The sequence below is a fragment of the Ammospiza caudacuta genome, chromosome 3, assembly GCF_027887145.1.
Source record: "Ammospiza caudacuta isolate bAmmCau1 chromosome 3, bAmmCau1.pri, whole genome shotgun sequence".
In the NCBI taxonomy this organism is placed as follows: domain Eukaryota; kingdom Metazoa; phylum Chordata; class Aves; order Passeriformes; family Passerellidae; genus Ammospiza; species Ammospiza caudacuta.
In genome coordinates this window covers 118,829,959-118,855,383 of record NC_080595.1, presented here as the reverse complement: position 1 = coordinate 118,855,383, position 25,425 = coordinate 118,829,959, and the positions used below count along the sequence as shown (strand labels likewise).

Sequence of the window (25,425 nt, the reverse complement as noted above, 5' to 3'; positions counted from 1 at the left end):
ACCGGGGGGACAACAGAAATAAATACGGGGAGGGGGTGGCTGGGCAGGCCCCGGCCGGGGCCAGAGCCCGTCCCCAGCCCCAGCCCCGGCGCAGCCGCGCTCCTCGCCGGGGGATGGCGGCTGCCGATGGAGATGGTGCTTCCCCAGCCCGGAGCTGCCCGTGGCGTGTGCCGGGCGGGGCGCGGGCTCGGAGCTCGATGTCTGTGCTGGGGGCGGCGCGGGGGGCGCAGGGGGCGCGGGCCGGGGCTAGTACTCGTCCTGCTCCTCTGGCGGCTGCTCCTCCAGCTCGTCATCCTCCGGTGGGGCAAAGCCCTCCTGGGGGGAACAGGGGTGGCACGGCTGGGCACGCCAGCCTCCACCCGGCGTGGCAAAGCCCTGGCAGCCCACGGAGTGAACAAGGACAACCGGGGGGAAGGGAGTCCCTCCCTGCCCAGGGAATTCCAGGGACGCGGGCTCCATCCCGGCCCTCACCTCCGTGGCATAGAGCACGCTGACGATGCCGGTGATGATGGGGCTGTTCTCGTTCTCGTGCTCCTGGCAGATGAGCTCGATGTCCCGCAGTTTGCTGAAGTAGAAATCCCGCTCCTTCTCCAGCCCGTCCACTGTCAGCTTCAGGTCCATCAGCTGTGGGACAGGGAGATGTTCAAAACCTCCAGCCCCCATCCCCACGGTGCCCCCCGGTGCCCCCCACCCCTGGCAGGGACCCCTGCCCTCCGTACCTGTAGCAGACCCCACGGAGCTGGCAAGAGCTCCATGGAGGACGGAGACTTAACAGCAGGAACCACTGAGTTGTGATGAGACAGCAAAATAAGCTCCTGTTTTCTACTTCTCACCCCATAGCTTATCTCTGTAACCCCACAGGCCACTTTTCCCTGACCCCTACTATTGGACAAGTTTGGATCCCCCTATACTCTATAAAAATGGCTGTTTTAGCCCATCTGACAGAAGAGCTGTCACTGGAACCCTTCACAGACTCCCCAGTAAACCATCGCTGTGGAACACCAGGACCTCTCCTTCTCCTCTCTCATGTCTGCTTCTGCCCCAGCCAAAGGCGCCCTAGCGAGCAAGCAAAGAGCTGGAATGCTAAGAGAGCTGAGAGTCGGTAAAGAGCTGGAATCACTGAGCTTGCTAAAGGTGGCCAGTGGCTGTGAGCTGCCTGGGCATTCGGGCACTCTGTGCCACAGGGACTGAGCTATCTGGAATGGCTGGTGGCTGCCCGGGCATTCGGGCACTCTGTCCCCCACAGGGACTGAGCTATCCGGAATGGCTGGTGGCTGCCTGGGCATTTGGGCACTCTGTGCCACAGGGACTGAGCTATCTGGAATGGCTGGTGGCTGCCTGGGCATTCGGGCACTCTGTGCCACAGGGACTGAGCTATCTGGAATGGCTGGTGGCTGCCTGGGCATTCGGGCACTCTGTGCCACAGGGACTGAGCTATCCGGAATGGCTGGTGGCTGCCTGGGCATTCGGGCACTCTGTGCCACAGGGACTGAGCTATCTGGAATGGCTGGTGGCTGCCTGGGCATTTGGGCACTCTGTCCCCTACAGGGACTGAGCTATCCGGAATGGCTGGTGGCTGCCTGGGCATTCGGGCACTCTGTGCCAGAGGGAGTGAGCTATCTGCAATGGCCTGGCTCGGGGACAAGCCCAGCTCTGGCTCCTCACCCACCTGCTGGTTGAGCTCCAGGATCTGCGCGTCGGCCTCGGTGCCGCCGTTGCGGGCGGCGGGCGAGTTTTTCCGTAGGATGCCGCTGGGCACGGTGCCGAGGCGGGCGGGGTTCGGGCTGTTCTTGGGGCCCGTGGGCGAGGTCCTCTGGGGCACTTGACGGCACACGGGGACCAATGGGTTAATGCCGGCTGGGGGGGCTGCCGCAGGGACCACCCCCCGTGTACTGAGCGGGGGGCAGCAGCCAGGGCGGACGGATCCCCTGTGCAGAGCCACGGCTCCAAGCTCCACCTGCAGCCTCCCCCTGCCTCAGTTTCCCCTGGCAAATCTCACCCCCACCCTCCCAGGGTGCTCGTGGCTTGTTTGGGGGTCGGCATGCAAGCTGAGGAGACCCCAAACCTTGACAGCGCCCACTGGGCCAGCACAGGGAGCCCCCAGTGCCCACGGGAGCTGCGTGGCACGGGGGGGGGATGGCAGCCAGGGGTGGCAAACCAGCCCAGGCCGGGCTGAGCAGGCAGGTGGAGCAGGCAGGACCCCTGTGCTCTGCAGTCTGGGTGTCCTGCAGCCCCCCGTGGCAGGCAGGGCAGGGCAGGGGCAGGGTGGGGCAGGGATAGGGCATGGCAGGGCAGGGAAGGGGCAGGACAGGGCAGGACAGGGCAGGGCAGGGGCAGGGCAGAGACAGGGCAGGGCAGGGGCAGGGATAGGGCAGGGCAGGGCAGGGGCAGGGATAGGGCAGGGCAGAGACAGGGCAGGGCAGGGCAGGGAAGGGGCAGGACAGGGCAGGGCAGAGACAGGGCAGGGGCAGGGGCAGGGCAGGGCAGGGCAGGGGCAGGGCAGAGACAGGGCAGGGCAGGGCAGGGGCAGGGGCAGGGCAGGGCAGGGCAGGGGCAGGGCAGAGACAGGGCAGAGACAGGGCAGGGACAGGGCAGGGCAGGGCAGGGCAGGGCAGGGCAGGGCAGGGCAGCAGCAGAGCAGGGCACAGGCAGGGACAGGGGGACGCCTGGCCGTGACCAGGGGTGCAGAGGGCGGGGGGCAGCGCTCGCTGGGGGACAGCCCCGGACATTACCTGCGGTGCCAATGGGTTTCTTGGGTTTGTTGTAGATGTGATCACCTGGGTTAGGGGGGGGCGCCACGTCCTGGCCCTGCCGTGCCAGCAGAGGGTTGTACTCCTTCCCGTCGTAGTTGGCGTCAAAGAACTTCTTGAACCACTGGATGAACTCAAAATTGTCCTGGAACTTGCCCTTCACCAGCCGCTCCACGGCGATGATCTGGGGGCACACGGGGGCTCGGCAGGGACACCGGCACGGGGGTGCCAGCCTCCCACGGCGTGCCGGCCCCCGCTGCCCCCGTGCACCTACTTTGTCCACTCCCATCTTCTTGAAGGCGGCCTGCAGCACCTTGAAGTTGTGGATGTACTCGTGCTCCAGCTTGGCCTGGAACTTCACCTTGCGCAGGTGCACGCAGCCGGGGAACAGCATGTCCATGAACTGGCAATAGGCAGCCCCTGCGCCGGGCCCAGCCACGGTCACGGGGGGCTGGGGGCACCCTGGTGGCGCCCCCCGCGTCCCCCGCGAGCCCACCTGAGCAGAGCTGCTCGATCTTGGTGTAGTTGAGCTGCAGGGAGTCGTTGACCCAGGCCAGCATGTCATGGCGGCTCAGGTTCTCGCTGGTCACCGACGTGGAGTACACATTGACGGCCATGCCCCAGCTGCCAAGAGATGGGGGTCACACTGGCACCCCGGGCACCCCAACCCTGCAACAGGGGCACTGGCACCCGGGGTGCCCATCCCACACCAGGGGCACTGGAACCCATTGTGCCCATCCCACCCAGACACCAACACCAGGGGCACTGGGACCCGGGGCATCCATCCCAACTGTGCCCCAACACCAGGGGCACTGGGACCCGGGGTGTCCATTCCAACCAGACTCCAACACCAGGGGCCCTGGGATCCAGAGCACCCATCCCAACTGTGCCCCAACACCAGGGGCACTGGGACCTGGGGTGTCCATCCCAACTGTGCCCCAACACCAGGGGCACTGGGATCCAGAGCACCCATCCCAACTGTGCTCCAACCCCAGGGGCACTGGGACCCGGGGCATCCATCCCAACTGTGCCCCAACACCAGGGGCACTGGGACCCGGGGTGTCCATCCCAACTGTGCCCCAACAGCAGGGGCACTGGGATCCAGAGCACCCATCCCAACTGTGCCCCAACACCAGGGGCACTGGGACCCGGGGTGTCCATCCCAACTGTGCCCCAACACCAGGGGCACTGGGATCCAGAGCACCCATCCCAACTGTGCCCCAACACCAGGGGCACTGGGACCCGGGGTGTCCATCCCAACTGTGCCCCAACACCAGGGGCACTGGGACCTGGGGCATCCATCCCACCCAGACTCCAACACAAGGGGCAGGGACACGGGCACTGCCGAGGGGATGCCAGCCCTGCCCAGGGCACTGCCCTGGCTGAGCCCGGGGGCTCCGGGGGCTGCTGCCCTTAAGCCGCTTAGGGCCCCCCTCTCGGGCCCCCGGTGCCGCCTAATCTGCCGGGGCCGGGGCCGGGATCGGGGTCCATTAGAGCAGGGCTTACAGGGGCAACATCTGCCGGCCGCGGCCTCCGCCCAGATGGCCGGGGGCTGCGGGACCCCCCGGCTGCGGTGCCAGCCCGGCAGGGCACGGGGGGCACGCGGAGCCCCGCTGTCACTGCCCTGCACAACCGCTCCGGTGCGGCCCCGAGCAGCGGCCCCTTCCCGGAGCGGGGCTCCCGGTGCTCCCGGTGCTCCCGGTGCCCCCCCCGGCGGCAGCGGCGGCAGCGGCGCCGTTAATCCGCTTCCCTCCCGGCGAGGGGGGCCGGGCCGGGCCAGCTGCCAGGCGGGGGCAGGGGCAGGGGGGGTGCAGCCCCCAGAGCCCGCTCCAGTGCCACATCCCGGGGGATGAGGGGGGCACAGCAGCAGCAGCAGCAGCAGCGCACATCTGCGCCCCGGGGCTGCGGGGCGCTGCCACCCCCGGGCGCTGCCACCCCCGGGCCCGTTGGGGGGCGGAAGGTCCCGGCGGCCGCAGTGCCCCCGTGTCCGGTACAGCCCCGCCGTGACTCAGCACCGGCGATGCCGCAGCCGGTTGAACCCCTCCGGGACCCCCGGGCCCCCCGTCCCGGCCCGCCGTGTTACCGCATGCACCCGCGGGGGGGGTCGGTATTTTTAGCCGCCGACGCGGCCGCTGGAACCGGGGCCCCCGCGCCGCCGCCGCCCCCGCACGGCGAGGTGCGCACCGGCCCGCTCCCGGTACAATCCCAGCCCGTTTGGCGGCACGGCGCGGGCAGGGGTCCCCCGGGGCCGCCCCCATCGCGCCCCCTCCCCTGGCTCCGGCGGCGGAGCTGAGTCATGCGCGGCGCTGAGCCAGAGCCACGCGCACTGCGGTGCCGCGGCTGCCGGTACCGGGGCTGCGGCGGGCACGGGGCACGGCAACGGGGCAGGGGCTGCCTGCCCGCACGGCGAGGAGCGGCTGAGACCCCCCTGCCATCGCGGCCCCTCCCCAGATAACGGGGCAGCCCCCACAGCATCAGCCGGGCCGCCGGGGGATGCCCGCGGGACCGGCACGGCCATCGCCGGGGCTCTGCGGCATCGCCCGTGCTGGGGAACGGGGCCGGGACCCCCAGAATCCCCGCCGGGATGAACGGGGCTGTCACCGCGCCAGCCGCACCTCGAGTCCCGCACACGGCGGCACACGTGAGAGCGCGGGGGCGAACCCCGACACGGGGGGGGCACCGTGATCCCCACCGAGAACCGTGACACGGGGGGGCACCCACCGAGAGCCCTGACACGGGGGGAGCACCGTGATCCACACCGAGAACCGTGACACGGGGGGAGCACCGTGATCCCCACGAGCATCCCGACACGCGGAGGGAACCTTGCCCCACCGGGAGCACCGTGACCCCGCCAGGCACCGCGGGCGGAGCGGGGCCGCCGCCCGGTGCCGCCCCGCCCGTCCCGACCCTCCCGAGCGCGTTCCGAGCCCCGGGCGCAGCGCGGAGCCCGCCCCGGTGTAATGACAGGGCGGCCGGTGCCCGTTCCGAGCCGCGGCCGCCCCGGCGCCGGGGATGGAACCGAGGGCCCGGCCGGTTTGCCGCGGCTCTCGCCAAAAACCCGAATAAAAATCAGAACAGAACCCGGATTCCCGGCGGCCGAGAGGAGAGGAGAGGAGAGCAGAGGGGTCGGTCGGTCGGTAGGCACCGGCCGGGCGGGGACGCTTACCGCTGCATTTTAATTGTCCGGGCGGGAGCCGCTAATCACGGCCCGACGGCGGCCGCCGAAGCCCCGGGCGTGCGTCCGTGCCCGTCCCGCACGCAGAGGTCGTCCGGGCCCGGTCCCGCGGCGCAGCCCCCGCGGCCGCTCTGCCCAAACAAACGGGAGCAGAGTGAGGCCGAGGGCGGCAGCACCGGGAGCCCCGCGCCGGGAGCGGAGCGGCACCGCGGTACCGCCGGCGCGAGCTGGGCCGCTGCGACTGGCGGCGTCTATTTTGGGAGCCGTCCCGGTGGCTTCTCAAGTGACAAACGCGCCAGGGGGGTGGCAGACAGCCCGGCGGGGGCCGAGCGCCGTGCGGGGCTGGCGGCGGCCACGGGGGCCCGGCCGCGGCTCGCCCACGTCCCCCCGGGAGCCCCGGAGCCGCTTCCCCCGCCCCAGCGGAGCATCCCCGCGCTCCGGTGGGCACGGGGGGTTCGCCGGGACCGGCAGCGCCCAGCTCCGCTCCGGCTCCATCGCCGGCTCCATCCCCGGCTCCATCCCCGGCTCCGTACCGGCTCCGGCCCCGGCACCCTGTCCCCGGTTCCCGGCGGCGGCGGCAGCGCCCGTCCCGGCCCGCGGCGAGGCACGGCGGCCGTTCCGGCACCGGGAGCTGGCGATGCCCGCCCGCCCCGATCCCCCCGCCGCGCTCGGCTCCCGCTAACCTAAATAACTCGGTACGGCGGCGGCGGGAGCATGTGCAGAGCGCGGCCCTCCCTCCCCCCGCTCCTGAAATATTAATGCCGCGGGATGAGCCGAGCCGAGCCGAGCCGAGCCGAGCCGTGCCGAGCCGAGCCGAGCCGGGAACGCGCTGGCATCCCCAGCCGGGACAGCGCGCCCGGGACACGCAGCCGGGCAGGGCTGTCCCCAAAGTGTCCCCAAAGGGACCGCACCGTGCCCGCACCGTGTCAGGGACCGGGGCTGCGGGCCGGGGAGGAGCCGCTCGGGAAGATCCCGGTGGGAGATGGGTCTGGATATCCCGGGAGTGGCGGGAGAGCGCAGAGAAGGGCCCCGGGCCCGTCCCGACACGCGCGCGTCCCTGACAGCGTCACCTCACCGGGGACACCGCCGCACCGGCGCCGTGCCGCCATGAGCGCGAGGACCGGGAGCGCGTCACGCCCGGTGTGTCACGGCCGGTGTGTCACGCCCGGTGTGTCACGGCCGGTGTGTCACGGTGACAGCCACCTGCCGCTCCGGACCGCCGCGGCGGCATCGCCCGCGGGACGGGACCGGCGGCACCGGCGGCGCCCGAGCGGCGGCGGCCGCGTCCCGCAGGTCTCCGGGTGATGCCCGGGCCCTGATGATGCCCGGTACCGGCAGCGATGCCCGGTGCTGCGCGGGGCCGGAGCAGAGACTGCAGCTCCCGGCGCGCCGTACCGGTGCCGTGCCGTGCTGGGGCCGTTCCGTGCCGTGCCGTACCCACAAGAGCCACGGCCGGGACGCAGGAGCGGCCGCCGCTGAGTCAGGCCGGGCCTGGCCGCCACCGGCCCCGCTCGGCCCCGCCGCTCGGCCCGGACCCGTCCGCGGCCCGGCTCCAACCGCTCCATCCCCGGCGTTACCGCACGAACCGGCCCCCCTCACCTCGGCACGCTCCGTGGCCCCTCGCCCCTCTGGCCCGGCTCCTCCAGCCCCGTTCCCGGCCCGGCCCCGCCGCTCCATCCGCAAGGCCCCGCCGCGGCCCCCCCGGCCGGTGCTGCCGGGCGGCGGCGGCCGGTGCGGGATGCGGCGATGGCAGCGGCGCCGTGCGCTCCCCTCCGTGCCCCCGGGCGGCCCCGCCGCACTCACCGCTCGGCCGCGGCCGCCGCCGCTCCGCTGCCCCCGCTCCGCCGCTCCGGGACCGGGACCGGGACCGGGCCGGAACCGCACGGACCGACCGCGCCTGCGCCGCCCCCCCCGCGGGCGGTGCCAACGGCCCCGTCCCGCCCCCGCTACCATGGCAACGGGCTTGACCACGCCTCCTTTGCGCGCTGAAATGGCTTGGCCACGCCCCATTCGCCATCGCAACTGCTCTGGCCGCGCCCCTCTGTGCTGCCATGGCAACGCTCATGGCCACTCCCCCTCCGCCATGACAACAAACATGGCCTCGCCCTTGTCGCCATGGCAACGGGCCCGACCAGCGCCCTCTGGTGGCGGGAGGTGAGTTCTGCACCCCAGAGCCCGCGGGGACCCCCCAAACACCCCCAGAGCCCCCAAACACCCCCTAAACAACCCCAAACACCCCCAGAGGCCCTGAACACCTCCTAAATACCCTCAGAACCCCCTGAACACCACCCAAACACCCCCAGAGCCCCCAGACCCCCTAAACATCCCCAGAGACCCTCAACTCCCCTCTAAATACCCCATAAACACCCCCAGAGCCCCCCAACCCCCTCCTAGAGTCCCCTAAACACTCCCAGAGCCCGTGGAGACTCCCCCAAACACCCCCAGACCCCCTAAACACTGCGGAAGTCCCACAAACACCCCATAAACACCCCCAGACCCCCCCTAAACACCCCCAGACCCCTTGACCCCCCCAACCCCCCATTAAACACCCCAGACACCCCTAAACACCCCCAGAGCCCCCCAAACACCCCCAGGCCCCTTGGGACCCTTCCCATGACCGTTCTGTGACCCTTCAGGACTCTTCCTGGCCCCCACCCAGAGCCCCCCCAGACCCCTCTAAACCCCCCAAGATCCCCTCAAGGGAGACCCTGGGACCTGTGGGGACTCACCCAGAGCGCCCCAGACGCCGCTGCAGCCCCCCAGGACCCCCCACCCCCTGCACCCCCTGTTTGTGCCCCGGACTCAGGGCCAGCGCTGTGAGCTCCCCTTGTCTCCCGCCATGTCCCCATGCGTGGCCCCACGTGCCCACACGTGTCCCCAAACCTTCACGCACGTCCCGTGTCCCCCTGTGTTCCACCTCCATCTCCTGTCCCCACATGTGCCCCCCCGGGGTCCCCCATGACCCCCTCTGTGGCCCCATGTCCCCACATGTCCCCCTATGTCCCCGTGTCCCCATATCCCCTCGGTGTCCCTCTGTCTCCCCCATGTCCCCCTGTGTCCCCCCATGTCCCTGTGTCCCCATGATCCTCTCTGTGTCCCCCCCATGTCCCCATGTCAGGGCTCTGTGTCCCTCTGTCCACCCATGTCCCCATGATCCCCTCGGTGTCCCCATGTCCCCCCCATGTCCCCCTGTGTCCCTCCATGTCCCCATGATCCCCTCTGTGTCCATCTGTCCCCCCCATGTCCCTGTGTCCCCCCATAACCGTTCGGTGTCCCCATGTCTCCCCCGGTGTCCCTGTGTCCCCCCGTGTCCCTCCCATGTCCCCCCGGGTCCCCCTGTGTCCCATCATGTCCCCATGTCCGATCTCTTCCTGTCCCCAGGGCTGTGGTGTCCCCCTGCTGTCCCCCGTGTCCCCGTCCCCCCTGTCCCGGTGTCCCAGAGGCGCAGGCGGGGCTGTGAACGGTCTTTAATGAGCACACAACGGTTCCTACATCGGCCGTGCGACACCGCGGGGACACGGGACCCCCCCGGGGCCACCGCCCCGAACACCTACAGGGACCTACGGGGGCACAGGGGACACGGGGGGACACCCCCGCAGGGACCCGGGGATGGACAGGGGACACGGGGGGCAGGGGCTGCGACACCCCCGCAGGGACAGGGACACGGGGGCAGGGGGCGTGACAGGGGAGGGGACATGGGAGGGGAGCCGGGACCTCACCTGGCAGTGAGCAGTGAGTGGGGAGGGGACCAGTGTGGGGATGGCGACAGGGACAGAGCTTTAGAGGGGGCAGAAACGGGGGTCAGGGAGGGGGGACAGGGAGATTGGGATGGGGTCAGGTTGGAGATGGGAGTTCAGGGATGGGGGAGAAGAGATGGGAATGGGGTGGAGGGGTCAGGATGGAGATGGGGTTCAGGGATGGGGGACAGAGAGGTGGCAATGGGGGGGTAGGAATGGGATCAGGACGGGTTCTGATGGGATCAGGGTAGGTTCTGATAGGATCAGGATGGGGCACTGATGGGATCAGGGTGGGGTTCTGATGGGATCAGGTTGGGGTTCTGATGGGATCAGGGTGGGTTCTGATGGGATCAGGACGGGCTCTGATGGGATCAGGATGGGTTCTGATAGGATCAGGACAGGGTTCTGATGGGATCAGGGTGGGTTCTGATGGGATCAGGTTGGGGTTCTGATGGGATCAGGATGGGGTTCTGATGTGATCAGGATGGGGTTCTGATGGGATCAGGTTGGGGTTCTGATGGGATCAGGACGGGCTCTGATGGGATCAGGTTGGGGTTCTGATGGGATCAGGACGGGCTCTGATGGGATCAGGTTGGGGTTCTGATGGGATCAGGGTGGGTTCTGATGGGATCAGGACGGGCTCTGATGGGATCAGGACGGGCTCTGATGGGATCGGGATGGGCTCTGATGGGATCAGGACGGGGTTCAGGCTTGGGGCGGGGGTCCAGGGTCGGGGCAGGAAGGGGGGGTCCCTGCGTCTCCCCTACGCTAGTGACACAAACCACTTCAGAGTATTTCCACGTGATGCACAAACAAGTCAAAAATTCACTGATCCAAATCCAACGTGCAAACAGAAAAGGGCCGGGGGGGCACCCAGCGCCCCCGGCCCCCGCGCGGCACGGCACGGCACGGCCCGGCCCCGCCCGGCACGGCCCGGCCCGGCACGGCCCCGCCGGCGGCGGCAGCGGCGGCAGCGGCGGCGCGGGGCCCGCGGCCGGGCAGCCCCGCCGCACCGGAGCCGGAGCCGGGCCCGGGCGCCTCACTCGGGGGACTCGGGTCCGCCTCTACCAGATGCCGCTCGACCGGCCCCCGGGGGGAGCGAGAATCCGGGCCGAGGCTCGTTTTGGAACGTGGTCATCGATCTGAGAACCTGCCGGACACACGGACGCTCGGACAGGGGCCCGGGGGGTGGGGACAGAGCCGGGACCCCCGGGAATGGGGGGCTCCGTGTGTGACCCCCCTGGCACCGGGAATGGGGGGCTCCGTGTGTGACCCCCCCGGCACCCCGGGACCGGGAATGGGGGGCTCCGTGTGTGACCCCCCTGGCACCGGGAATGGGGGGCTCCGTGTGACCCCCCCGGCACCGCGGCTGTGCTGCAACATGAGACTGACCAGAACTGACCACAGCTGACCAACACTGACCAGTACTGACCAGAGCTGACCAGAACTGACCAGAGCTGACCAGCACTGACCAGTCCTGACCAACAGCGACCAGCACTGACCAGAGCTGACCAACACTGACCAGTCCTGACCAGAGCTGACCAACACTGACCAGAGCTGACCAACAGTGACCAGAGCTGACCAACAGCGACCAGCGCTGACCAGCGCTGACCAGAACTGACCAGTACTGACCAGTACTGACCAGAGCTGACCAACACTGACCAGTCCTGACCAACAGCGACCAGCACTGACCAGCGCTGACCAGAGCTGACCAACACTGACCAGTCCTGACCAATAGTGAGCAGCATTAACCGGCACTGGCCAGAACTGACCAACACTGACCGGTACTGACCAGAGCTGACCAACACTGACCAACACTGACCACCACTAACCAATATTGGCCAGCACTGACCAATACCGACCAACACTGACCAGTAGTGATCAGCACTGACCAACACTGACCAGGGCTGACCGGCACTGACCAACGCTGACCAGAACTGACCAATACTGACCAGCACTGACCAGAGCTGACCAGCAGTGACCAGTGCTGGCATTCAGGTCGTCCCCCCCGTGCCCACGCTGTGCCCGAGGGCCAGAACCGCCGGTGCCAGCGGAGCCCCGAGCGGCGCTGCCCGGTACCGAGCCCCCGGTTCCGCGCGGGGAGGGGGCTCCCCCGGCTGGCACAGCCCCGGTGCCCCCGGCTGGCACAGCCCTCGGTGCCCCCAGCTGGCACAGCCCCGGTGCCCCCGGCCCGCCCCCCGCCCCCCAGCGCAGCCACAGGACGGACGGTGCCCGGAGGGGGGCGTGGGCCGGGGGCTGCAGCTGGGGCTGGGGGCTCCTCCCTGCTCTGCCACGGCCCCTGCCCGGGAGGGGCCTGGGGATGTTTGTCGGGGTACCCTGGGAGCGCCCTGCGGGGGGACAGTGGGGACAGCCCGGAGCAGGAGGGGGTGACAGGACAGCCCTGGGGAGGGACACCTGCGGTGGCACCGGGGACACCCGGGGGGCAATGGGGACAGCCTGAAAGGTGGCGGGGGACAATGGGGACACCCGGGGGGTGACAAGGGGCAATGGGGACAGCCTGGAGCAGGAGGGGGTGACAGGACAGCCCTAGAGAGGGATGGTGGGACACCTGCGGTGGCACCGGGGACACCCGGGGGGTGACAAGGGGCAATGGGGACACCCGGGGGGGTGACAGGACAGCCCTAGAGAGGGATGGAGGGACACCTGCGGTGGCACCGGGGACACCCGGGGGGTGATGGGGGGCGATGGGGACACCTGCAGTGGCAATGGGGACATCTGGGAAGTGACGGGGGGCGATGGGGACACCCGGGGGGGTGACAGGACAGCCTTAGAGAGGGATGGAGGGACACCTGCGGTGGCACCGGGGACACCCGGGAGGTGACAAGGGACAACGGGGACGCCCCGGGGAGGTGACAAGCGCCCGGCGGGGGCACCGGGCAGGGCTGCGGGCCCGCTCTTACCGGACAGGCTGAAGCTGGACTCGTGCAGGTCCCGCATGCCCCCGTGTCGCGTGGCCGGCCGGGTGGGCGTATCGGCCAGCGGCGTCCCCGTCTCTTTTTTGCCGGCATGCACGACCACGGCCACGTCCCCCAGGTACGGGGTGCGGTCCACGGCCCGCAGCTTCAAATTCTGCCGGGAGCGAGAGGAGAGAGCGGAGAGAGAGCGGAGAGAGAGCGGAGAGAGCGTCAGCCGGGCCGGGCGCGGGCTTTGGGTGCGAGGTGCCAGGGGTGCCAGGGGTGCCAGGGGTGCCAGGGCCGGGGTGCCAGGGGTGCCAGGGCCGGGCGGGGCGGGGGGCTCGGGCCGGGCCATGCTGGGGCTGGGGAGGGGGCTGCGATGGGGAGGGGGTGCTCGGAGGCCTGGGGGGGCTGGGGGGGATCCGGGTGCAAAGCAGAGCAGGGACAGGAGCAGGGGCTGGGGGAGGTGGGGGGCCCTGGCAGAGCAGCCCCGAGCCCCGTGCCCCCGGCGGAACCGAGCCGAGCCGAGCCGAGCCAAGCAAAGCAAAGCAAAGCCAAACCGAGCCAAACTGAGCCAAGCCAAGCCAAGGCCATGCAATGCCCTGCTGCCCCCACAGCCACCCAGAGCTCCCGAGAAGTGCCCCAGTGCTGGCCAAGCCTTCCTGTGAGCTGCTCCCTTCCCACGCTGTCCCCAACCTGTCCCCTTCCCTGTGATGTCCCAGCATCACACCTCACTGTCCCCAGCCTGTCCCCTTCCCTGTGATGTCCCAGCATCACACCTCACTGTCCCCAGCCCGTCCCCCACAGCCCCAGCGCGGGCACGGGGGGTGGCAGAGCAGCCGGGTGTCACCACGGCAGCCCCAGGGACGTGTCCCTGTCCCGGTGTCACCACGGCAGCCCCAGGGATGTGTCCCTGTCCCGGTGTCACCACGGCAGCCCCAGGGACGTGTCCCTGTCCCGGTGTCACCATGAGCTGCGGGGCTGCCCCGGGACAGCCAGCAAAGGGCACAGCCTGGGCCAGGGCACAGTGAGCCCTGGTGCCTTGGAACGGCCATGGGCCACGCACGGGTGGGGAGAGGTGTCCCAAATGTCCCCTGCAGTGCCACGGCGCTGGCAAGGACCAGGGGAGTGTCCTGTGTCACACGCTGACCCGCAGGGACCCGGCTCTGTGCTCCTGGCACGGCGTGGCACCGCCTGGCACAGAGCCTCCTCTGGCACTGCCACTGTCCCCTCCAGCAGCCAGCACGGTGCAGCCCTGTCCCTCACGGTGGCATTGCTCCAGCACAGCGATGGCACTGCTATGGCATGGCCGTGGCATGGTTATGGCGCTGCTCTGGCACAGCCACAGCACAGCCCTGGCACTGCTCTGGTACAGCCATAGCACTGCTCTGGCACTGCTCTGGCACAGCCATGGCACAACTATGGCGCCGCTCTGGCACAGCCCCAGCACCACTCTGGCACGGCCACTGCACTGCTCTGGCACGGCACAGCCACGGCACAGCCCTGGCACTGCTCTGGCACAACCACAGCACTGCTTTGGCATGGCCATGGCATCGCTCTAGTAGTGCCCCGTCACAGCCCCATCCCGGGCAGCTCTGCCCCCCGTACCTTCTCGCGCTGCACGAGTTTCTTGTAGGCCACGTCGGGGAAGGAGCGCAGCGGGCAGAACTTGCCGGTGCCCTCGGCGCACATGAAGACGCCGTTCTCGTAGACCACGCGCCCGCGGCTGATGGTGACCAGGGGCACGCCGTGGCACCGCATGTTCTCGTACAGGTTGATGTCCCCGCCCTGCACCTGCGTGCTGGCAGACACCGTCCTGGGCACGGGGACACGGGGACACGGGGCTGTCACCGCCTGTGGGGCACGGGGAGCGTCCCCAGCGTCCCCCCCAGCACGGGCTGCTGTTGTAGCATGGTTTTATTTCACAGGGTATGGTCTGATCTGTTGTTTGGTAGGTGTTTGGGTTTTTCCCCCTGATTTTGGAGCGACACAGAGGTTTATCTCTTCCCTACTTTTCTGCCCAGCTCCAAACCCCTTCCTCCTGCATCCAGCTGTTAACCCCTCCTGTCCCAAGCAGTTTTCCTCTCCTGTGTCCCCTGCCCTCGTGTTCCACCCCCAGTTCTCCTGATTAGTTGATCATTGTATCCCCCCCTGAGACCCGTCCCCATGTCGCGGACATCTTCTGTGAAAACCCTTTTCTTTAGGAGTTTTCCCCCTGCGAAGCTGAGGGGCCTCAGGAACAAAGTGTGAATGAATGGTTATCTGCTGCTGTGGGATGCAACAGCTGCATCTGTGATTGGTCTCGTGTGGATGTTTGGAATTAGTGACCAGTCACGGCAGAGCTGGCTCTCTCTCTCTGTCCGAGCCACAGACCTTTGTTTTTGTTCCATTCTATTCTCAGCTTAGCCAGCCTTCTGAGATGAAACTTTTCCCTCTATTCTTTTTAGTATAGTTTAAATGTAATGTATGTAATAAAATAATAAATCAGCCTTCTGAAACATGGAGTCAGATCCTCGTCCCTTCCCTCACCTGGAAACCCCTGTGAACACTGTCACATCCCCCCTTACAAGGTGTTGTTTGCCCCCAGCTCATTGCCTGGGACCCTGAGACTCGGGGAGTGTGATGTGACCGTGGTCACAAGGGTTTTGAGGTGAAGAGAGAGGCGAGAATGTTGATTCTATGGTCAGAAGGATTGATTTATTATTTTATGATATATATATATAACATTATAACTATACTAAAAAGAATAGAAAGAAAGTTCTCAGAAGGCTAGCTAAGCTAAGAATGGAAAAAAAATTAATAACAAAGTTCTGTGTCTGAGCAGAGAGCGAGAGCAGCTCTGCCGTGAGTGGTCAGTAAATCCAAACATCCACAGGAGACCAATCACGGATCCACCTGTGGCATTCCTCAGCAGCAGATAACCATCGCTTACATTTGTTGCTGAAACTTAGCTTCAGCAGGAAAAAATCCTAAGAAAGGATTTTATTGAAAAGGTGTTCTGTGACAGCGTAACACCAAATAAAGGAACCCGGTGCCGCCCCAGTGTTCTGTGCCGTCCCTTTGTTCTGCGTTGCTGGGATCCCGCTGGGCCCCAAAAGGGGCACTGCCACCCCCTGCCCACGCTGCCACCACCCGGCAGGGACGTGCCGCCGGCTGCACCTACTTGGTGGCCTCGGGGTCCCAGACCACGACGTCGGCGTCGGCGCCGGGGATGATGCGGCCCTTGCGCGGGTACAGGTTGTGCAGCTTGGCGGCGTTGGAGCTGGTCACGGCCACGAAGCGGTTCTCGTCCATCTTGCCCCCCACCTGGCACCGCAGCGGGGTCAGGACTTGGGGGGCTGCGGGGCTCCCTGTCACCCCCCAGTGCCCCCAAGATCCCAGGGGTCCCCCAAAATCCCAGGCGTGCTGCGGGGTCAGGATCCTCGCCAGGGCAGCTCTGGGGAGCTCCGTGCCCGCCACCCTCGTGCCCATCCCATGGTGGGATGCCCCATCCAGCAGGGAACCCCAGCCCCATGCCCAGGCCAGCTCTGGGGAGCTCTGTGCCCTTGTGCCAGGGGGGCACAGCTCATGGTGGGATGCCCCATCCAGCACCAGCTTCATGCCCAAGCCAGCTCTAGGGAGCTCCTTGCCCACCACCCTTGTGCCAGGGGGGCACAGCCCATGGTGGGATGCCCCACCCAGCAGGGAACCCCAGCCCCATGCCCAGGCCGGTTCTGAGGGTGCCAGGGGGGCATACCCCATGGTGGGATGTCACATCCAGCAGGGTCCCTGTGAGCCCCCAGCACCAGCCCTGTGCCCAGGCCCCACTGGGGAGCTCCATGCCCGCCACCCTCGTGCCCATCCCATGGTGGGATGCCCCATCCAGCAGGGTCCCCGTGAGCCCCAGCACAGCCCTGTGCCCAGCCCTACCACGCCACGCTCCCAGATGATGTTCATGCGGTCCTGCACGCCGCTGACGCCGTGGGGGATCTTGGTGAAGTCCTCCTTGCCCATGGCCTTCTGCTTGGTGCTGAAGGGCCGGTGGTCCGAGGCCACGACGTTCAACGTGTCACTGCGGGGGCACGGCAGGCTGGGGGTGGCACTGCCAGGGGCGCCTGGGGTGCCCGGGGAGCCTGGGACTAGGGGAATGGGGTACCCCTGCCATGGGGTGCCCAGGGAACTCAGGGAATGGGGCACCCACACTATGGGGTGCCCAGGGAGCTCAGGACTTGGGGAATGGGGTACCCCTGCCATGGGGTGCCCAGGACTCGGGGAATGGGGTACCCCTGCCATGGGTTGCCGAGGGAATGGGTTAGGGTTAGGGGATTGGGCACACCCAGGGGCAGAGATTGGGCACACCCAGGGGCAGAGATTGGGCACACGAGGGGCAGGTTCAGGGTGCCCAGGGCAGGGATTGGGCACACCCGGGGCAGGTTCAGGGTGCCCAGGGCAGTTCGGCACACCCGGGGCAGGGATTGGGCACACCCGGGGCAGTTCGGCACACCCGGGGCAGGGATTGGGCACACCCGGGGCAGGTTCAGGGTACCCAGGGCAGGGATTGGGCACACCCGGGGCAGGTTCAGGGCGCCCAGGGCAGGCATGTTGGCACCCCGGCAGGCTCACTTGGCGAGCAGGCTCATGAGGTAGGCAGAGGTGTTGGTGTCCAGGCGCAGCGGCGGCACGGTGACGTAGGCGGCGGCGTGGAACCAGTCCTGGTGGTAGTAGTGCAGCCCGGTGAGCGTGGCGTGCGCCGTGGTGGTCTCTGCGTACACCACCTTCCCTGCGGGGAGGCACGCGTGGGCACGGGGCTGTGCCAGGCACGCCGGGCACTGCCTGGGGCCTGTGGTACCCGCGGGGCAGGAGCCCTGTGTGCTGTGTGTGAGCTGTGTGTGAGCTGCGTGTGCTCGGGTGTGTGACCTGTGTGTGCTCAGGTGTGTGTGTGCTATGTGTCCCCTGTGTGACCTGTGTGTGACCTGTGTGTGCTCAGGTGTGTGTGACCTGTGGGACCCGTGTGTGACCTGTGTGTGCTCAGATCTGTGTTCTGCGTGTGCTCAGGTGTGTGACCTGTGTGACCTGTGTGCGCTCAGATCTGTGTTCTGCGTGTGCTCAGGTGTGTGATCTGCGTGTGCTCAGGTGTGTGATCTGCGTGTGCTCAGATCTGTGTTCTGCGTGTGCTCAGGTGTGTGACCTGTGTGTGCTCAGATCTGTGTTCTGTGTGTGCTCAGGTGTGTGACCTGTGGGACCTGTGTGTGTCTGGTGTGTGCTCACATGTGTGACCTGTGTGTCCCCTGCGTGCTCACATGTGTGACCTGTGCGTGTCCTGTGTGTGTCTCATGTGTGCGCAGGTGTGTGACCCACATGTGTCCTGTGAGCACTCAGGTGTGTGTCACCCGTGTGTTACCTGTGCGTGTCCCCTGTGTGCCCATGTGTCTGTGCTCACATGTGTGACCTGTACGTGACCTGTGCGTGTCCCCTGTGTGCTCACATGCGTGTCCCCTGTGTGTCCTGTCTGTGTCCCCTGTGCTCTCATGTGTGTGCGCTCACATGCGTGTCCCCTATGTGTCCCCTGGGTACAAGCAGAGCTGGGGGCCCAGGTGTGCTCACCTGTGCTAGGGCACGGCCCCACAGGGACACCTGAGTTCCTGTGTCTGTGTGTCTGCCCATGTCTGTGTATGCCCGTGTCTGTCTGTCCGTGCCCACGTCCATCTGTCTGTCCGTGCCCATGTCTGCCTGTGTGTCTGTCCGTGTGTCTGTCCGTGCCCGTGTGTCTCCACCTGCCCGCAGCCCCACACTCCACGCCCATACCCCCCTCTCCCCCCAGCCCAGGTGTGAGCCGTGTCCGTGGGGTTTCCTGTGCCCCCCAAGGGGTGCCCCTTGCCCACGGCTGTGCTGGGCAGGGAGGTCCCCCCCGTGTCCCCCGATTGTGTCCCCTACCCTGCATCTTGGCAGCGGCAATGACATCCCCCGTGTCCCCCCGTGTCCCCCCTGTGTCCCCCCATGTCCCCCCCGTGTCCTCCCGTGTCCCCTACCCTGCATCTTGGCAGCGGCAATGACATCCCCCGTGTCCCCCCGTGTCCCCCATGTCCCCCCTGTGTCTCCCCATGTCCCCCCGTGTCCTCTACCCTGCATCTTGGCGGCGGCGATGACGTTCCCCATGTCCCCCCGTGTCCCCTCTGTGTCCCCCCGTGTCCCCTCTGTGTCCCCCCTGTGTCCCCCCATGTCCCCCCGTGTCCCCTACCCTGCATCTTGGCAGCGGCGATGACGTTCCCCATGTCCCCCCGTGTCCCCTCTGTGTCCCCGCTGTGTCCCCCCGTGTCCCCTCTGTGTCCCCCCATGTCCACCCCGTGTCCCCCGATTGTGTCCCCTACCCTGCATCTTGGCAGCAGCAATGACGTTCCCCGTGTCCCCCCGTGTCCCCCATGTCCCCCCTGTGTCCCCCCATGTCCCCCTGTGTCCCCTAGCCTGCATCTTGGCAGCAGCAATGACGTCCCCCGTGTCCCCCCGTGTCCCCCATGTCCCCCCTGTGTCCCCCCATGTCCCCCCCGTGTCCCCTACCCTGCATCTTGGCGGCGGCGATGACGTCCCCCGCGGACATGCTGGACACGTTCACCAGGTACACGGGGCAGTGGGTCTGCACACAGGGGGTCACTGGCACTGTCCCCACGGCACCCAGCCCCCCGGGGGGCACGGGGACCCCCACAGGACAGGGACAGCCCCCCACGCTCGGGACACTCACCCGGTTGGCGATGGTGATGACACGGTGCGTGGCCTCGGCCTCCAGCTGCAGGGACAGCAACGGTGACACGGTGACACACGCCGGTGGCGCCACAGGGACGGGCAGCGATGCCCCGGCCCGTGCCAGCCCACCCCAGCGGCACCCGCCATCACCCACCTCCTCGGGCCGGCTGATCTCGATGCCCTCGGGCCCCGTGATGCCCAGGTCCAGCGCTTCCTTGGCTCCCTGCGGATTTGGGGGGTCAGGGCGGCACAGGGGGGTCGGGCCGGGTGCCCGCCGCCCCCGCGCCCCCTCACCTCGGCCACCAGCTCGCCGTTCTCGGCGTGCACGCGGGCGATGGCGCCGATGTCGCGGCAGGCGCGCAGCGCCTGGTACAGCTCGCTGTCCCGCAGCATGTACAGCTCCTTGTAGGCCATGAACATCTGGAACGAGTTCACGCCCTTCTCCCGCACCAGCGTCTCCATCTCCGCCTTCACCTGCGGGGCAGCGGGCTCAGGGGGGGCTCACCCCGCCGGGGGCGCCCGGGGACGCGGCACGGGGATTTGGGGGTGACGCGGGCGGTGACAGACGCCGGAGGGGGGGTCGGGCCGGGGTCTCCGCGCGGCACAGCCGGGAGCCGGCTCCGATCCCCCCGCGGCAGCTGCGAGGGGATCGCGGCGCTGAGCGCGCCGTGGGACGGGGGCTGCTCACCCACCCCGCCCGCCGCCCCCGGGGGGTCCTGCTGCGGGCCGGGGTCCCCCCGGGCTCGGAGCGGCAGCGGCAGCAGCGCCTTCCCTGCCCCACAGAGACCCCCTTGTCCCGGGGCACCCCCGAGCCCCTGCCCCGCTGAGCCCGGCTCAGGGCAGCTCAAAAGGCGTCCTGGGGGCTCAGCCCACCCCCATGATCGGGCGGATAATGGGATCAGGGGGCCGGGAATTACCCCGGCAGCTGCTCCCGCCCGTGCCCGCTCACCTTGGGCGCCCACCAGGTGATGCCCATGTGCAGGGCGTAGTCGCAGCACACCTTGGGGTCGGCCAGGCTGCGGCACTTCTCGTAGGCGTCCAGCAGCGACGTGTCCTTGTCGGGCAGGACGTGCCCGATGATCATCGTCGTGCCCCCCACCAGCGCTGCCTGCACGGGGGCACAGGGGCCGCGGTGGGGGTGAGGGCTCATCCCTCGGGCCTGCCCGCGGCCAGGTGAGCTGCCAGGTGTGCCCAGGCCACGTTCAGGCATTGCCCGCGGCCAGGGGAGCTGCCAGGTGTGCCCGGGCCACGTTCGGGCATTGCCCACAGCCAGGGGAGCTGCCAGGTGTGCCCGGGCCACGTTCGGGCATTGCCCACAGCCAGGGGAGCTGCCAGGTGTGCCCGGGCCACGTTCGGGCATTGCCCACAGCCAGGGGAGCTGCCAGGTGTGCCCGGGCCACGTTCGGGCATTGCCCACAGCCTTGGGGGGGTGCTGGCTGCAGACAGGGACCCCCGCGTCCCCCTGGCCCCGCCAATGGCTGCCCCTGTGCAGCAGCACATCTGGGCGCACGGCACATCTGGAGAGCCCCATCCTGCCATGCCGGGGCACCCACTGTGCCCCCAGCCCCGCCGCTGGGTTTGGGGTGCTGAGGGAGCCCCGGGTGGGTTTGGGGTGCTCAGGGACCCCCAGCACAGAGCCCAGGGTGGGTTTGGGGTTCTCAGGGACCCCCAGCACAGAGCCCCGGGTGGGTTTGGGGTTCTCAGGGACCCCCAGCACAGAGCCCCGGGTGGGTTTGGGGTTCTCAGGGACCCCCAGCACAGAGCCCCGGGTGGGTTTGGGGTGCAGAGGGTCCCCCAGCACAGAGCCCAGGGTGGGTTTGGGGTCCTGAGGGAGCCCCAGCACAGAGCCCAGGGTGGGTTTGGGGTGCTGAGGGAGCCCCGCCCGGGTGGGTTTGGGGTGCTCAGGGTCCCCCAGCACAGAGCCCCGGGTGGGTTTGGGGTTCTCAGGGACCCCCAGCACAGAGCCCCGGGTGGGTTTGGGGTTCTCAGGGTCCCCAAGCACAGAGCCCAGGGTGGGTTTGGGGTTCTCAGGGTCCCCCAGCACAGAGCCCAGGGTGGGTTTGGGGTTCTCAGGGTCCCCCAGCACAGAGCCCAGGGTGGGTTTGGGGTGCTGAGGGAGCCCCAGCACAGAGCCCAGGGTGGGTTTGGGGCCGCTGGGAGCCCCCCCGTTGCCGTGCCCGTGGGCGGCAGGGCAGGCGCGGTGGCCCCGCCGCTGTCCCCGGCTCACCCCGCCCCGCTAATCCCCAAAGCTCCTTTGCCCACGGGCGCTCTCGGGAGGAGCTGCCCGCCTGGCGCTGCCGCGAGCGGGTGACAGGGACACGGAGCGGGGCTGGCATGTGGCACCCGTGGGCATTTCACGGGGCCCTTCCACCGAACCGGACCCTTCTCCTAGAACGTTCTAATAACGACTCCCGCTCTTAACATAATGCAATTAATATAACATAATTAACACAATATAATTGAACTATACCCTAATTTAACATAACTTTTACCTACGACACCACCAGCACAGCGCTGAGCCCCCTGCCCGGGGACACCGAGCACAGCCTGGGGACAGCCTGGGGACAGCCTGGGGACAGGCACGGCCAGCGCCGGCCTGGCACAATGGCCGCTCTGTGTGGGCACCGGGGACAGCGGGACAGGCCGCAGGGACAATCCTGGGCCGGCCCAAGCAGCGACACTCGGCGCACGGTGACACCGGCACGGGGAGGCGGCCGAGCTGGCACAGGGTGCCACGGCCCGGCACGGGAGGAGGGGACGTGACGCGCGGGGACGCGGGCACACAACGGCCCCGCGGAGCAGCCCGGGCAGGGCAGGGCACGGCTCGGGGCTACCTTGGTGCCGTGGTAGAAGTCATCGACGCAGGTGGCGTTCATGAAGGTCTGGTGGAAGTGGGTGCTGGTGTCGATGCCCCCGGGGATGACGAGCTTGCCGGTGGCGTCGATGACCTTGGCGCCGCCGGGGATCATCAGCTCGCGGCCCACCTGCTGGATGATGCCGTTCTCGATGTACACGTCGGCCTCCAGCGTGCAGTCGTCGTTGACCACCTTGCCGCCCTTGATCAGGATCCGCACGGTGGCCGCGTTGGCCATCATGGTGCTGCGGGCACGGGGCGGCGGGGTGAGCGCCGGGAACGGGGGCACCGCGCTGCCCACCCTGCGCCGCCCGCACCGCGCCCGGAGGTGCCCCCCGGGGCTGGCACGGGGCCGAGCCCGCGGCCGTGCGTCCCGCACGGGCCGTGGGGATGGATTATCCCGGGAAATCCGCGCAGAGGAGGGGCTGGCACGGGGCTGGGGCCGCCTCCGTGCCGGGGACCCGCTGCGGGCACTGCGGGCTGCACCCCGCCAGCGCCAACCCCCTGGAGATGCTGAGCGGGGCTGCCAGAGCCCCTCTGTGCCACCCTGCACTGCCAGTGCCACCCACCCTGCCACCCTGCACCGCCAGCGTCACCCCCCTGCAGCACCTGAGCAGGGCTGCCCATCCCTGCCACCCTGCCAGTGCCACTGCCGGCGCCTGCCACCCTGCACTGCCAGTGCCGCCTGTGCCATGGAGACATGGCTGTGTGCCCCCACACCCAGGGCACGCTGCCCACCGTGTCCCTGTGAGTGCCCAGGACTGGCACGGACGGCTCCAGAGCTGGCATCACTCGCTGGGGGCTCTGCCCACTGCCCCATGAGGTGCCAGCTCTGCCAGAGACCCAGCACAGCCTGAGCCCCCGGCAGGGAGGGGCAGCCCCAGCCACCATCAATAAACTCAATAAATCCTTTGGTGAAGGTCAAACACCATCGACCCGCCAGAGCAGGGACAGCAGTGCCAGCTGTGCCCACCCGGGGGGCATCAGGTGGGCTGGGACCCCCCCAGAGCCCCCAGAGCAGCAGAGACCCACGGAGAGACCCACGGAGAGACCCCTGCCCCTCTGTGCCCACTGCAGGGACCCCCGCACCAGGCAGAGCCCCTGGCACCCACACGGGCAGCGTGGGGCACTCTGGCATGACTGGCACGGTGCTGGCACTGGGCAGTGCTGTGGGAACCGCCCCTGGTGCCCACCCAGCCCCTGGCACAGCCCCACTGGAGCCAGAACCGAGCTGGGGGCACAGGCTGCTGCTGCTGGGTGCCAGGCGGTGTCTGGTGCCGCCACAGCCCCTCAGGAGGGCACTGGGACTGGCACAGGGCTCTGAAGGGACCGTCCCGAGCCGTGCCAGGGCTCTGCAGCACCTGCTGGGCACAGATGGCTCCCGAGGCTGGGCTGGCAGCTGGGCATCCCGGGCTGGCACAGCTGCAGGGAGGGGACAGGGGCCCAGCGACCAGCACAGCTGCACCGGGAGGGTTCAGCAGCCCCTCCCGGCCCAGCCCCTGCCCCCGGCGATCCCGGTGCCAGCTGGAGCCGTGCCCGGTGCCCTCACCCCGCACAGAGCAGCGGCAGCTGCCGGCTCGGGCAGGCGGCCCCCGCTCGGGAATGTCACCGGCACGCACAGCTGTGACACCGCTCCAGGGACACCGGGGCACCGGGGCAGGTGGCACCGACCCCGTGCGGCGTGCCAGGCCGCTGTGGCACGCTGGGCACGGTGCCCCCGGCTCTGCCTGGCACGCGGGGAAGCTGCTGCCCCACACCAGGGGTGTGCCAGGGGACACCTGGGACACCGGGGCTGCACTGGGGGGGACAAGGGGGTGACAGGGACAAGGGGTCACCCAACTCTGAGCCCCCACACCGACACCAGGGGCACGACACGGGGGCAGGGATCGGCCTGGGTGGGGTGAGAGCAGAGGGGACGAGCTGTGCCAGGGTGGCACCGTGGGGCACGATGGCGCTGCCAGCCCTGGGAGCCCAGGGCAGGGCTGGGGGTGCAGGAGGGGCACAGGGAGGGGTGGCACAGAGCAGAGGGAAGGACGGAGCAGGCAGCACGGGGCAGCCCGAGATGAAAGCAGAGCTGTGCCCAGGGTGGCACCATGGGGCACATGGGCCCTGCGAGCCCCTGGGAGCTCAGGGCAGGGGATGCAGGAGGGGTTCAGGGACGGATGGCACGGGGCAGGGAAGGGTGGCACAGTGCAGGGAGGGATGGCACGGGGCAGGGAGGGATGGCACGGGGCAGGGAGGGATGGCACGGTGCAGGGAAGGGTGGCACGGTGCAGGAGGGGTTCAGGGAGGGCTGGCACGGCTCAGGGAGGGCTGGCACGGCTCAGGGAGGGCTGGCACTGTGCAGGGAAGGGTGGCACGGGGCAGGAGGGGTTCAGGGAGGGCTGGCACGGCTCAGGGAGGGCTGGCACGGTGCAGAGGCAGGGCTGGAGCAGGCAGCACGTGGCAGCCCGAGATGAAAGCAGAGCCGCGCTGACGGATCTGGAGCACACAGAGCGACTGCCAGCGGTGCCGCAGCACCGGGCACCGTGACACCCCCGGCACGGGGAGGGCGGGAGGGGCGTGGGCACGGCCCGGGGGGCGTGGGGCTGCCAGGGGCACCGGGCACGAGCGTGGGCCGGCCACGGAGCACAGAGAGGAGCCGGCAGCCGCACACGCTGCCCGCGGCCGGCGCGGAGCCGCCCACGCCGCTGCCACCCCGCCGCCCTCGTGCCACCGCTCCGGGCACCTCTGCCGCCCTGTGCCAGCCACCCCTGGCGCTGCCCCGACGTCCCCACGCCGCCGGGGCCGTGCCCAACGCTGAATACCCGCCTGGCACACGGATGCTCCCATTTCCCCTTGACTATCCCCAGGTCACACCCAGCGCTCCCACTGCTCACACCGGTGACCCCCAAGCTCACACCGAGCATCCCCAGGGGCTCCGTCCCGCTGTCCCCCTGCCCACGGCGCCAGCCTGGCACCGGCCCCGGTGGCGCCGGGGCCGCGTCCCGCGTTCCAGCCGGCGCTGCGGCGGTGGCACGGCCGGCACCGGCCGGAGCCTGGTGCCAGCCAGCGGGCCCCGGGCAGGGCAGAGCCGCAGCGCCGGCGCCGGGGGGCACCGGGGGCGGCCCGGGACCCCCGCCCAGCCCGGCACGCAAAGCGGGGGCTCGCGGGGACGGCTGTGCCGCCGGGACAGCTGCGACCCCGCAGGACAAAGGGACCACCCCGGCCCGGCGGGGCTGCCGGGGGCACCTGTTGGGGTCGGGGCGGCCGCCGGGCCCGGCCTTTGTGCCGGGGC

At 69.0% G+C, this 25,425-nt stretch overlaps 2 protein-coding genes across 5 annotated transcripts; both read right to left on the bottom strand.

Moving 5' to 3' along the window:
• Window positions 1–76: 76 nt before the first annotated feature.
• MAPRE3 (microtubule associated protein RP/EB family member 3) lies at window positions 77–7,831 on the bottom strand. Of its 4 annotated transcripts, none has more exons than XM_058801813.1 (8): window positions 7,729–7,797; window positions 5,917–6,056; window positions 3,247–3,374; window positions 3,025–3,170; window positions 2,733–2,934; window positions 1,670–1,821; window positions 472–624; window positions 77–315 (listed from the first exon to the last, which is right to left on the bottom strand). In XM_058801813.1, exons 2-8 carry the CDS (start codon window positions 5,922–5,924, stop codon window positions 247–249), a joined length of 858 nt encoding a protein of 285 aa, XP_058657796.1. In that variant the 5' UTR covers window positions 5,925–6,056; window positions 7,729–7,797; the 3' UTR covers window positions 77–246. The 4 variants fall into 4 exon arrangements, with proteins under 4 accessions (XP_058657796.1, XP_058657798.1, XP_058657795.1 ...); XM_058801815.1 differs by lacking the exon at window positions 7,729–7,797 and adding an exon at window positions 6,459–6,555 and having other exon boundaries at window positions 2,778–2,934; XM_058801812.1 differs by lacking the exon at window positions 7,729–7,797 and adding an exon at window positions 6,459–6,533.
• A 2,895-nt stretch (window positions 7,832–10,726) lies between these two features.
• DPYSL5 (dihydropyrimidinase like 5) lies at window positions 10,727–22,393 on the bottom strand. The gene is made up of 12 exons (XM_058801305.1): window positions 22,129–22,393; window positions 20,244–20,402; window positions 19,589–19,768; window positions 19,449–19,517; window positions 19,293–19,337; window positions 19,112–19,187; window positions 17,180–17,336; window positions 16,487–16,628; window positions 15,741–15,883; window positions 14,186–14,393; window positions 12,584–12,752; window positions 10,727–10,812 (listed from the first exon to the last, which is right to left on the bottom strand). The coding sequence occupies exons 1-12, from the start codon at window positions 22,387–22,389 to the stop codon at window positions 10,727–10,729; spliced, it is 1,695 nt and encodes a 564-aa protein (XP_058657288.1). The 5' UTR covers window positions 22,390–22,393.
• Between the last annotated feature and the right edge of the window lie 3,032 nt (window positions 22,394–25,425).

Bases quoted from the DNA above. Each gene is read 5' to 3' on its own strand.
- MAPRE3 (XM_058801813.1), bottom strand. The intron at 1,822-2,732 runs GTAATGTCCGGG...TGTGCCGTCAAG, and splicing joins GAAACCCATTGGCACCGCAG to TGCCCCAGAGGACCTCGCCC. The intron at 625-1,669 runs GTGGGTGAGGAG...CCTGTCCCACAG, and splicing joins TCCTGGAGCTCAACCAGCAG to CTGATGGACCTGAAGCTGAC.
- DPYSL5 (XM_058801305.1), bottom strand. From the start codon at position 22,389: ATGATGGCCAACGCGGCCACCGTGCGGATCCTGATCAAGGGCGGCAAG. The intron at 20,403-22,128 runs GTAGCCCCGAGC...GCCCCCGTGCAG, and splicing joins ACTTCTACCACGGCACCAAG to GCAGCGCTGGTGGGGGGCAC. The intron at 12,753-14,185 runs GTACGGGGGGCA...CGCTCCCGGCAG, and splicing joins AACTCGTGCAGCGCGAGAAG to AATTTGAAGCTGCGGGCCGT.